General features: G+C 48.2%; 1 protein-coding gene across 2 annotated transcripts in view; it reads left to right on the top strand.

The window, feature by feature from the left end:
- The window catches only part of gne (glucosamine (UDP-N-acetyl)-2-epimerase/N-acetylmannosamine kinase), an 18,691-nt gene extending 6,380 nt beyond the window's left edge, over positions 1-12,311 (top strand). For both annotated transcript variants that reach the window (XM_079730112.1, XM_079730111.1), the window contains exons 2-14: positions 1,392-1,463; positions 1,631-1,785; positions 2,706-2,952; positions 3,148-3,352; positions 3,459-3,611; positions 4,046-4,258; positions 4,620-4,707; positions 6,829-7,039; positions 7,280-7,409; positions 8,235-8,456; positions 9,156-9,338; positions 9,726-9,842; positions 10,716-12,311. In XM_079730112.1, the coding sequence (XP_079586238.1) occupies positions 1,431-1,463; positions 1,631-1,785; positions 2,706-2,952; positions 3,148-3,352; positions 3,459-3,611; positions 4,046-4,258; positions 4,620-4,707; positions 6,829-7,039; positions 7,280-7,409; positions 8,235-8,456; positions 9,156-9,338; positions 9,726-9,842; positions 10,716-10,951 (2,193 nt within the window). In that variant the 5' untranslated portion in view covers positions 1,392-1,430 and the 3' untranslated portion in view covers positions 10,952-12,311. The remainder of the gene's footprint in view (positions 1-1,391; positions 1,464-1,630; positions 1,786-2,705; positions 2,953-3,147; positions 3,353-3,458; positions 3,612-4,045; positions 4,259-4,619; positions 4,708-6,828; positions 7,040-7,279; positions 7,410-8,234; positions 8,457-9,155; positions 9,339-9,725; positions 9,843-10,715) is intronic.
- The last annotated feature ends 378 nt before the right edge of the window (positions 12,312-12,689 follow it).

The raw sequence follows: 12,689 nt of genomic DNA, 5'->3' as shown, positions 1-12,689 counted from the left end.
TAAAACATAAGGTTACATACATGAGAAATAGGATTACAGACTTGAAGTGTAATTGTAACTATATGAGATATAGTGTTACATACATAATACATGGTTAAAAACACAAGACAAAGCGTTACAATACACATAGGGATGCAGTAATAAGACACAGGGTTATACCCTGGTAACAGTGGCATGAATACAATGACAACAGACCCTCCTACACATCATACAGGTATCTCCAGTTTAACAATAAGTGTTTGTTCATGTGAATAGTTATAGAATAAACACACACCTGCCTGCATGTGGGTGTGGTTGGGTTGGTGTTGGTGTGCCTTTGTCTCTTTTGTGTTCAGATTTTATGTTTTAACGGACAACTCTAATACACACAGTTGATGCACAGCCACGGCCCTGTTATCTGCTGTGTGTAAATGTGACGTGTGCTGGCAATTTTCCTGTTAAACTGTAAAACCTAAAAATAAATAATAGCCTTAAGATTCATGAGCTTTTATTTTGACTTCATAATTCATGATGTGAGGGATTGTTCCTTTAAACATAGAACTTCAGTTCCTGCATTGTTTTAACATTTAGATTCGATACTTACTTATACTGGTATTTTTTGTAATAATACAAATGATTAGGAATATTGTCAGTCACCTGAACTTCACAGTATTAAATTCATCATGCCCCGCAGTCTGAATGGAGGGAATGCTTAAACACAGCCTTCAAATACCTGCTGTGGGGTGAGGCAGCTGGTATTGTGTGTCTGCCATTCATGCATGATTTTCAAGTTTCGGGCTACGACACCATGGCAACCACAATGTTCCACAGGCCACATATCCCGGTTCCTCTAAGGCTAGGCCTAAACCTAACCAACGGACGCACTGATACAAGATGTACCTTTAGACCAACATCGTCACTGCTGGAGCACGCACAGCCGGTGTGATCCCCAACCACCCCCAATAAAAAAACAAAAACAAAGGAGCCGCAGTTATAGCCGCAATAACACTCCCTACCAGCAGGTGGCAGTAGTCCGTATTTGTCCTATTGTCATTCAAAAAGGGACACCGAAAGACCTAGGACTGCGGGCTGAACATGGTGTGACAGGGACTCTCTCTAAAGTAATTGGAGAAGAAAGAAAGCACGCCCTTGGTTTTTTCAGAGAATAATTTCTGTGATTTGCTGGCCAGTCTAGTGACATCACAGAAAACCAAGGCCCAGAAACTACTCATGTTTTATTTTTAATTGGTTGTTGTTTCAAGAGCTTAGTTTAATATGTACCATAAGAGCTGTTCGACCTCTGTCTGTCTATCTGTCTGTCTTTCTCTCGTTCTCATTAAGAACTGTATTGTGTTTCTCTGTCTCGCTCTCTCATTAAAAACTGTACTGTTGGTCCATTTCTCTCTCATTAGCAACTCTACTACCTGAACTTGCAGAGAAGAAGTGAGAAAATGGAGCGAGGAATGATGGAGGAACAGAATCAGGTACTGCCTTTCTGTCTGTCTGTCTCTGTTGGCCTGTCTGTCTCTGTCTGCCTGTTTTCTGTCTGTCGGTCTTCTGTCTCAATCTGAATGTCTGTCAGTGTCTAAGTCTGTGTGTCTTTTGTTTTTGTTGCTTGAAGTAGTAAGTAAGTGTGTGTGTGCGTTGCCAGATGGTGTCTAAGAGGAAGCTGAGGGTGTGTGTCGCTACCTGCAACCGCGCCGACTACTCCAAGCTGGCCCCCATCATGTTTGGGATCAAAGCCCACCCGGAGAGCTTCGAGCTGGAGGTGATGGTCCTGGGCTCGCATCTAATCGATGACTACGGGTAAGGGCCCTAAGGGTTGCTGTGTACCCCCACCCAGGAGGGAACCGTCCAGAATACCTGGCCTGCCCTCTGTGCCCTCAGAGCAAGGCAGTGTGGCATCTGACTGACTGGGATCTATCTCATAGTAGAATCACCTACAAGTCTCAAAATCCGTTCTTTGTCCTTCTAGAACAATGCCACAGAACAGTCTTTTGAAAATCTGAAAAGAAATTGAATAGCGCACCCTGCCTCCCAAACAGGTTTGCCTGTCAAAGCTGCATGGTATCTTAGCAACCATCTCTGTAAACGTGGCTGACGTTGGTAGTTCACTAACTGATTAGTGACTAGTTTCTCATGGTTTTTTTTAAGAGACCTTTTTGAAATGCACAATCCCCCGCCCCCATCTGCCCCGGAGGTCCCCGACCCCCAGGTTAGGAACCACTGCTCTAGATGTCTTCTTCCAACACAAACTCACTCTTACACTCTTACAGGGTTATGGATCTAAGAGAGCACTTTGACACAAGTGGTGTACTGTCACTGTGTGCTACTACCACTCAGTTGTTGTTATGAACTCAAACTTGAGTTTGAGGGTGCAGAAATGAAATCCCCATCTGGCCAATCCTATGTGTTAGTAACAAAGCACGTCCCTGATACAAAGGGTATTTCTCTTCCTAACACAAAAGTAATCGTCTCCGCCATCAGGAGTACTGATGAGTGCTCCAGCATCCAGCCTCCACGTCTGTGCCCTCCTGATGGTGCAGAGACGTGGATGCTCCGGCATTGTTTTGAAGTGTTGCGCTCTGCGATGGTTACCGTTCACGTGAACCACAGCCCCCCAATAATAGAGATGTACTGAGCGTGAACGGCGTGTGAGCGAGGGGGTGGGTCTGCTGAAGGGTTAGTACTGAGTACTGAGCACCGAGCGTGTCCGCCCCACCCAGGAACACGTTCCGGATGATCGAGCAGGACGACTTCGACGTGAGCTCCAAGCTGCACACCATCGTGCGTGGGGAGGACGAGGCAGCCATGGTGGAAAGCGTGGGGCTGGCCCTGGTCAAGCTGCCCGACGTGCTGCAGCGCCTGCGCCCCGACATCCTGGTCGTCCACGGCGACCGCTTCGACGCCCTGGCGCTGGCCACTGCCGCCGCCCTCATGAACATCAGGATACTGCACCTGGAGGGGGGAGAGGTGGGTGAACGGGGGTTGGAGGGAGGGGGGGGGTTAGAGGTGGGTTAATATAGAGGGAGAGAGAACAGAGGGGGGGAGAGGGGGGTGGATGAGGGAAACACATCCGTTAATAAAAGCAGATTGTTTGGGAAGCAATTTTTCTGTTCATCCATCCAACCATCTCTCCGATCTCCCCTGATGCCCCCGCCCGTCCAGGTGAGCGGGACGATCGACGACTCCATCCGCCACGCCATCAGTAAGCTGTCCCACTACCATGCCTGCTGCACGCGCAGCGCGGAGCAGCACCTCATCGCCATGTGTGAGGACCACAGCCGCATCCTGCTGGCCGGGTGCCCCTCCTACGACAAGCTGCTGTCGCCCACCAAGAACAACCACCTGGACACCATCCACACCTGGCTGGGTGAGGGCCGAGCTGGGCACATAGGGGGGGGACGCTCATCCGTGCACACGTACATGTACTTATAGGTGTGTGTGTGTGTGTGTGTGTGTGTGTGTGTGTGTTTCAGGGGACGCGGTGCAGGAGAACCAGTACATCGTGGCCCTGCAGCACCCAGTCACCACGGACATCCAGGGCTCCATCAAGATCTACGGCCTCATGCTGGACGCCCTCCTCTCCTTCAACAAGAAGACCCTCATCCTGTTCCCCAACATCGACGCAGGTCTGACCCGGCTAGGGGCTCCACTGTTATCACTGTTATTCTTTAGTGAACTCATATTGTACTATTATGATTTAGCATCAGTATTCATACTGTAGGGAACTAGGAGTACATGCTGCTGTTATCACTTGGCATCAGTAGTAATACTGTAGTGAACTCATATTATACTATTATGATTTAGCATCAAAATAAATACCTTTCGTGAACTGACGCTAAATGATAACAGTTGATGAGTTCCTCGGAGGAACTCAACCTGTTACCATTTAGCATCAGTGATGTTAATATTTTCCATCAACATGTAAATTGTGTACATAATATTGAAAACGTCGTCATGGTTTTAAGGTATAACAAGGCTATGCATATACACCTTAGTCCCCTGAAACTAGTGTACACCACCGCACTGAGAGTGTGACGCCGGCTCCTTCCTGTGTCCACAGGAAGTAAGGGGATGGTGCGCGTGATGCGGATGAAGGGCATCGAGCAGCACCCCAACTTCCGGGCGATGAAGCACATCCCGTTCGAGCAGTTCATCCAGCTGGTGGCCCACGCCGGCTGCATGATCGGGAACAGCAGCTGTGGGGTCCGCGAGGCCGGGGCCTACGGGACCCCCGTCATCAACCTGGGCTCCAGACAGACGGGCCGAGAGACAGGTAGACAGACACACAAGGGAAGACAGACGGTGAGACCAACGGGTACAGACACGGGAAGACAGACAGGTGGAGAGACAGACAGGCACAGAGACAGGTAGACACACAAGGGAAGACAGACAGTGAGACAAACGGGTACAGACATGGGAAGACAGACAGGTGGAGAGACAGACGGGCAGAGAGACAGGTAGACACACAGGAAGAAAGAGAGGTGGAGACCGACGGGGAGAGAGACGGGTAGAAAGACAGACAGACATTTAGACACAGGCAGAGAGACAGATGGACAGACGTGTGGACAGACAGGTAGCCAGACCAGTAGTTCGAGGTGGGGTGCGATTGTGTAATGTCCGTCTCCTCCCATCAGGAGAGAACGTTCTCCACGTCCGGGACGCTGACACCCACAACAAGATCTACCACGCCTTGGAGCTGCAGTTTGGAAAGCGCTACCCCTGGTGAGACAAGCGGCCTGTACACGTTCAGAGAGTACCTCTACCACCCTACCCTAGGCACCGACCTACAGCCCTACCCTAGGCTCCGACCTACAGTCCTACCCTAGGCACCGACCTACAGTCCTACCCTAGGCACCGACCTACAGTCCTACCCTAGGCACCGACCTACAGCCCTACCCTAGGCACCGACCTACAGTCCTACCCTAGGCACCGACCTACAGCCCTACCCTAGGCACCGACCTACAGCCCTACCCTAGGCACCGACCTACAGTCATACACTAGGCACCGACCTACAGTCCTACCCTAGGCACTGACCTACAGCCCCACCCTAGACACTGACCTACAGTCCTACCCTAGGCACTGACCTACAGTCCTACCCTAGGCACTGACCTACAGTCCTACCCTAGGCACTGACCTACACACCTACTAGGAAGTGATAGTAGATGGGTTGCTAGGACATTTCTAGCAACACATACACCATCACAACCTGGCGACACATACCCCATCACTTATGTGGTGGAAAGTCTTTGAACTGTATTGATAACGTGTCTATTGTAAAAACAGAAATAAGGTAGAATTTGTATAAAAGAAAAGTAGGGCTGAACGATTAATCAAATTCAAATCGTAATTGCGATGTAATAGAACGCGGTATGCAAATCGCAAAGGCTGCATTTTAAGAAAAAAAAAAAGTTATTTGTTACCGTTACTGACTGGAAATCAGTACGATTCATTTATTTTTATTTTACAATTCAATAGTTAAATAAAGAAGTTAATAATATAAATTAGTCTCAACACATCGGCCTGGCCTAAAGGAAAGAGCAGTTTTTATGTTGACTGCTTCAAATGTTGTGTTGGTCATACTAAAGAATGACTTTTTTTTTTTTTTTAGTGAATAATACACAACATAAGGAACAAAATAAATTATAAAAATGGCACATTAAATCGCAATATTGGTCATAATAATCGCAATTAGATTATTTCCCCAAATCGTTCAGCCCTAAAGGAAAGTTGTCTCCGCTCAGAGAGGCCACTCGACACAAAGGTTGAAGCGCTGCAGTGAGCCCCACAGTGGGCACACTCCAGTGTTCAAACAGGGAAGTCCTTGAGGGCACAGCTGCAGATAGGGATGACACTACTACTTTCGTCTATCACAGGATGTAGCTCGTGGTATTGCTGCGTCTCCGTCAGCTGGGCCGTCTCAGTTCCCCTCAAGGGCGATAAGCGAGGCACAAACAGTGAAACCGTTGCTATATATAATAACCGAGAGGTCACAGTGTCTTGGTGTCTTCAGAACAACATGTCTTATGGAAATTTTAATTACAATTCAGAGTAGGAATAATAATGGTGTATGTGTTGCCAGATAGTGATGGTTTATGTGTTGCTAGGGTGTGATGGTGTGTATGTGTTGCCAGGTAGTAATGGTGTATGTGTTTAGTAGGGAGTGATGGTGTATGTGTTGCTAGGTGGTGATGGTGTATATGTTGCCAGGTAGTGAGGGTGTATGTGTTGCCAGGTAGTGATGGTGTAGGTTTTACTAGGGGTTGATGGTGTATGTGTCGCTAGGGAGTAAGCCTGCACGATAAATCGTTATAAAATCGCGATCTTGATTCGCCCCTGTTTTGATTTAAGTTTTAAATTACTTCGATTTTATTTATTAATTTTTTTGAAGCCTTCATTTACAGGTGTGTGGAGTTGGTTTGGTAGTTATAAAAGGCCAGCAATTAAAGACAATGTGCTGCTATATGTACAAAATAAATAAATCTGTTTTTGATACTGCACTTTAATCAGTTATAAAGGGCCATATGAAACGCAACATGCTAGAGGTGCCAAAATACTATACTAGGGGGTGATTATGTATTAGTTGCTAGGTAGTGATGGTGTATGTGTTGCCAGGTAGTGATGGTGTATGTGTTGCCATGTAGTGATGGTGTATGTGTTGCTAGGGTGTGACGGTGTAGGTGTTGCTAGGGAGTGACGTTGTATGTGTTGCTAGGGAGTGACGTTGTATGTGTTGCCAGGGAGTGACGGTGTAGGTGTTGCTAGGGCGTGACGGTGTAGGTGTTGCCAGGGAGTGACATGTAGGTGTTGCTAGGGAGTGACAGTGTATGCGTTGCCGTCCTCCAGCTCTAAGATCTACGGCGACGGGAACGCGGTGCCGCGGATCCTGAAGTTCCTGCGGAGCATCAAGCTGGACGAGCCGCTGCAGAAGAGCTTCTGCTTCCCGCCCGTGAAGGAGGCCTTCTCCCAGGACATCGACCACATCCTGGAGACCCAGTGCGCCCTGGCCGTGGACCTGGGAGGCACCAACCTCCGCGTGGCCATCGTCAGCATGAGGGTAGGCGGGACTCACGGCCACGCGCACGGCCACACGCACGGACACACACAGACTCACGGACACACGCACGGACACGCGCACGGACACACGCAGACTCACAGACACGGGCAAACACGGACACCCACACAATGATTCAAACACAATGACACACATCCACACACAGTTCAGTTCAATTCAAGAGTACAGTTGAATGCTCATCTCTGCCCCCCCCTCCCAACCGCGCTCACGTCTCTCCTCCAGGGGAAGATCATGAGGAAGTACTGTAAGCCCAACCCCAAGACCTACGAGGCCAGGATCCAGCTCATCCTCAGCATGAGTCAGGACGCCATCCAGGACGCCGTTCGCCTCAACTGCAGAATATTGGGAGTCGGTACGCACATGCGCATATACATCTACACATGCACACGCACGCACGTGCGCACAGACACATATGTATACTCACACATGACGCATACAAATATATATACTCAGTCACAAACACACACACACACACACTAAGCCAAACGCAGGCGCTAAGCCAAACGCTAAGGTTTGGCTTAGCGTTCCCTTATAGTGGAGATCTGTAATTCATAGGCACTTTCAGGTGAAGATCTGTGACATACGGCCATGTGTCATTGAATCAGCCCAGCAGTCAAACAGTCAGGAGCTGTACGGCCGCCCTCATGAACACAGAAGCCTTAATGGAACATAACCGCGTCTGTATTCTGACCGGCTATTCTGCAGCAGCCCGCAACAAAAGTAGATTACGCTTCTTCTCATTAATTCTATTCTGATGATGCTCAACGCTAGTCTAATAAAATGATATTAAGCCAACTGTGAAATCCGACTGTGGAACAGAATGCTATTGAAGATGCAGTGTGAAGGATTCAGTGGCGTTTAGCGGTGAGATTGCAACCAAATTAATACCCCCACCCGGCCCTCTCTTTCCAACGGTCGTAGGAGCAGCTACGGTGGCCACTGCAGGCCTGTTGTAGATCACTCCTATTACAATTACTTTGTGCTACTCGGAAAAACTAGACCGGGCCTCTACTCGGGTCTTGTATGAGGCCCAGTCTCATGAGGCATAAGACCCACTGTACGCACAGAGGGGGGAACCCCTTATCCGATCCAGGACTTTAGCTTTTCCAAAGTAGGACAAAGTACTTGTCATTCCTACAGCAGTAGCTAACGGTTACCCCTCCTTCTCCCCTTGCAGGGGTGTCCACGGGGGGGCGGGTCAACCCCCAGGAAGGGGTGATCCTCCACTCCACCAAGCTGATCCAGGAGTGGTCGTCGGTGGACCTGCGCACGCCGCTCTCGGACGCGCTGCACCTTCCCGTCTGGCTGGACAACGATGGCAACTGCGCGGCGCTGGCGGAGAAGAAGTTCGGCCACGGCCAGAGCGTGGAGAACTTCGCCACCATCATAACCGGCACAGGTCAGGAAATACGCACGCACGCACGCACGCACGCAGAGGCTGTGCACACACAGAGGCCGTCGCCCACGCAGAGGCCGTCGCGACCTCACCTGGCCGTCGTCATGACAACTGTAGCGCTTCAGTACCAAGACGACAAACAAGAAGTGTTGTTATATTTGGGAAGATGAGGAAAACTAGTATAGGACTAGTTAAAGACCAGTATTAGACTAGTACAGGACTCATATCTGACTAGTTCTGAACTAGTATTGGACTTGGACTAAAAAGCTACATTTTGTGCATGACATCTTCCTCGACTGGTTGATGTTGAATATGCAACTGAAAGTTTCTTCTTTACCGTGGTCTGAAGGTTCAGACCACGTCCAGGATTGTCTCAGGAACGTAACTTTTATCACGGGAGCTACAAATACACTTACGATATTAAATATATAATTAGCAGAACCACGTTCCATATACATCTTCCATAATTGTGTCTGCGTGTGTGTGTGTGCGTGTGTGTGTGTGTCTGCGTGTGTGTGTGTCTGTGTGTGTGTGTGTGTCTGCGTGTGTGTGTGTGTGTGTGTGTCTGTCTGTCTGTCTGTCTGTCTGCGTGTGTGTGTGTGTGTGTGTCTGTGTGTGTGTGTGTGTGTCTGCGTGTGTGTGTGTGTGTGTGTGTCTGTCTGCGTGTGTGTGTGTGTGTGTGTCTGTGTGTGTGGGGGGTAGGTATTGGAGGGGGCATCGTGCACCACCATGAGCTGGTGCACGGCAGCACCTTCTGCGCGGGGGAGTTGGGCCACATCATGGTGTCGCTGGACGGCCCGGAGTGCATGTGCGGCAGCAGGGGCTGCGTGGAGGCCTACGCCTCGGGCATGGCCCTGCAGCGCGAGGCCAAGAGGCTGCACGACGGTAGGGGACAAACTGCTCTGCTCAGCCATTAAAGGGCCCCTGTTTTGCCACCAGGCGTGAGTGTGATTCGCCGCTACAAGCCGTTTGAAAATAGGTCCTTCCCCGTGCCTTGGTGACATCACAGGTGGGCGTGTCCCCCCCCCAGATGTATGCTGGGTGGATCAGTCTAGCAGCCTACCACGTGGACTGTAGAAAATGTTGCGTACCTATCCGTCATCATCACACGTCCTGGTATTCCCGCTGCCTCCAGGTTTCCCGTGGCTTACAGAGCATTACCTATCCTGGTATTCCAACTGCCTCCAGGTTTCCCCATGGCTTAACAAGAGACCAGCCTAGACCAGGAGAGAGGGATGTGTGTGTTTATGTGTGGATGTGGGTCTGTTCCAGAGGACCTTCTTATTGTGGAGGGGATGGAGGTGAAGAAGGTGGAAGCAGTCAGTGCAGTGCACCTCATCAACGCCGCCCAGCAGGGGAACTCCAAAGCTCAGGCTGTCCTGAAGACAGGTCAGACACGCGCACGCACTCACACACATATGGAAGGCAAGAAGGGACAAGGCTTACGTCTCGTCACGACTCCTTACCCTTTTAAATGGAAGTAAAATGCACCATTTTGGTTACTCTGACGTTTAAGATGCTGTTTTTTTGAAACAGCAGTTTTGGGGTCGACATAAAGCCATTCAAAACAGCAATTTGACAATCAAATGAGCTCCTCTTGACGATGGTTTAACGTTTTGTTCTTTAGTGTTTTGTTTACATGATTGCGGTCTCGTTCTACTAGGATACAACATGATGGACAATACATTGAAATATGTGTCCACTAGGTGGCATCCAAATATTTAAATACAAAATCCACATTCACTCCAATAGTATTCTAATATGCACTCATTATGTATAAATGAGTAATGTATTACCTGCAGAGGCTTGGCCTCCACATGGCTTCCAGGTTGCTCATTCAGGATAGTTGTTACCCTTTTTACCTTCCATACATGCACACACACACACACACACACATTCATGCACACACACAGACAAACAAATGCACACACCTGACTACATTGCTATTGTGTTTATCCGGGTGGGTGTGGTGTTGCTTAATGTGGTTTGGGTGTTTCTGTGAATGAAATTGACTGATGATATACACTTTCAATCGCTCTGGATAAAAGTGGTTTCTAAATGACCTCATACTAGTCAATAACATTGTGTTGTTTAATCTGGTTCTGGAGTTTGATCTAGTTCTGGTGTGTAATCTGGTTCTGGTGTTTTAACTAGTTCTGGTGTGTAATCTGGTTCTGGTGTTTGAACTACTTCTGGTGTGTAATCTGGTTCTGGTGTTTGAACGAGTTCTGGTGTGTAATCTGGTTCTGGTGTTCTCTGCAGCCTCGACAGCTCTGGGCGTGGCCGTGGTGAACATCCTCCACATGACCAACCCTTCGCTGGTCATCCTGTCGGGGGTGCTGGCGTCGTACTACCAGTCCCCGGTCCAGGACATCATCTCTCAGAGGGCCCTGGCCTCCTCCCAGGGCATCAAGGTCGTGACCTCCGACCTGGAAGAACCTGCTCTGCTGGGTGCCGCCAGTATGGTGTTGGACTACACCACCAGACGGAGCTGCTAACCAGACACGGACACACACGCACACAAAAAGACACGCACACGTACACAGACACACAAACAGTCTGAAGCATTGTTATTGTTTGTTTGGTTAACAGCATTTGAGAAAACGTTCACTATTTAAATATATCTAGATATAAATAGCTTTATTTATATATATCTTGATGTATACATATTTAATTTATATGTATATTTATATGAATCATTCCGTTTGAGAGCCAGAAATGGTTTGAATTGTCATAATGGAAATTGATTAGCCTGGCCGCCATCTTGGTTCTAAATGCTAGCTGGGGAAGGGAACTGAATGCCCCGCTCAGCGAGCAGTTTGAACCAAGAAGGCGCCAGGGGACTGGGTTCCATGGAGCTGCACGTTGTTACTCTTCCAGCAGCCGTCGCTCTCGCGGCGCTGCTACCATGGCCTTACTTTGCTCGTGCATACGTGATTTGAATTTCCACAAACATAATGTGCCATGAACTAGCATAAAGGAGCCTCCGGTCTCCTTTTATAAATAGGAATACACTTTAGAGTAAATAATATATATATATACATCTCCAAATTTAATTTGTTTTCACCACTTTCGGGCGCTCTGCGTCGTGCCTGTGGAGCAACAGGACTGAATCTGGATGGGTCTTCATGTGGAACCCCTACCTCAAAGCATTCCTCCACACCCCGTCTACCACGCCAGCCCACAAGCCCTGCACACACAGGCTCCGCCCCCGCACAGTGCTACTGAACTTTACTACTCTACCGTACGCCCTACTGTAGCTAAGCTCTAGCGGAAGGCCTGATGATGACATGCGTTTGGGAACAGCCAAGTTGTCTCCCGTGTCTGGGAATCATCTCTTATCGAATGGGAATGAAGAGACGGAGTGGCGTCAGGATCACAACCTCGCTAGACTGGAAACGATGGGGTTGACGTTACCGTGAGAGGAAACAAAAGGAAGAGCACCGACTGTTTGCTTCGCATATAGATTGCATGAAGGTTGAAAGTGGAAGAACTTGTTCTCATTTGTCAGCACCTATGATTCAATTGAAATGTGCTCCCACGGTGACATGATTGGCATAATGACTGATTATGAACTGAACTGACTGAACTAATGATTGATTTTGAGTTTTTTTGTTTGTCTGGCAACATCCACGTAATCCTATAATTTTGTTGACTGTGCACACATGCTTGCAATCGTTACAAGGGGACCATTGCTTCCTGCCCACTCTCTCTAAAGTCTCCACACTCTTTCTTCTGGACGAAATACTGACTTATTTTAGACCTGGCATGAAATGTCAAGTGTTATCTCTTTCTCCTGTTGGGGGTGGTTTTACTACGTCTAAAGTTCCCAATAAAGGAACAGTATTTTGACTTTTATCTACGTTGTCTTTGTGTTTAACCCTTCAAATCAATTCAAAACAAAGGGATCCATACACTGATGTGAGGAGCTTTCTGCTTCTTCCTGGGTCCTTTTGATGCTGAATTATGCCTTTTATTTTCCTAATTCATTATAGTTTTATCAAAAGCAATTATAAAATAATTGGGTTGGAATATATTATTTCCTTGTGTGTATGTATGTATGTATTGAGACTTGGTATAAAGATTGACAGCGACTGAGATGGATAGACCTGCATCAGAGAGTACTAGATGGATGGATGAATGGACCTGCATCAGAGAGTACTAGATGGATGGATGAATGGACCTGCATCAGAGAGTACTAGATGGATGGATGAATACACATGCAGAGTATTAGAG

This window comes from Pollachius pollachius (genome assembly GCF_949987615.1).
Source record: "Pollachius pollachius genome assembly, chromosome: 2".
In the NCBI taxonomy this organism is placed as follows: domain Eukaryota; kingdom Metazoa; phylum Chordata; class Actinopteri; order Gadiformes; family Gadidae; genus Pollachius; species Pollachius pollachius.
The sequence above is the reverse complement of the archived record's forward strand: the minus strand, read 5'-3'. Positions and strand labels throughout refer to the sequence as shown.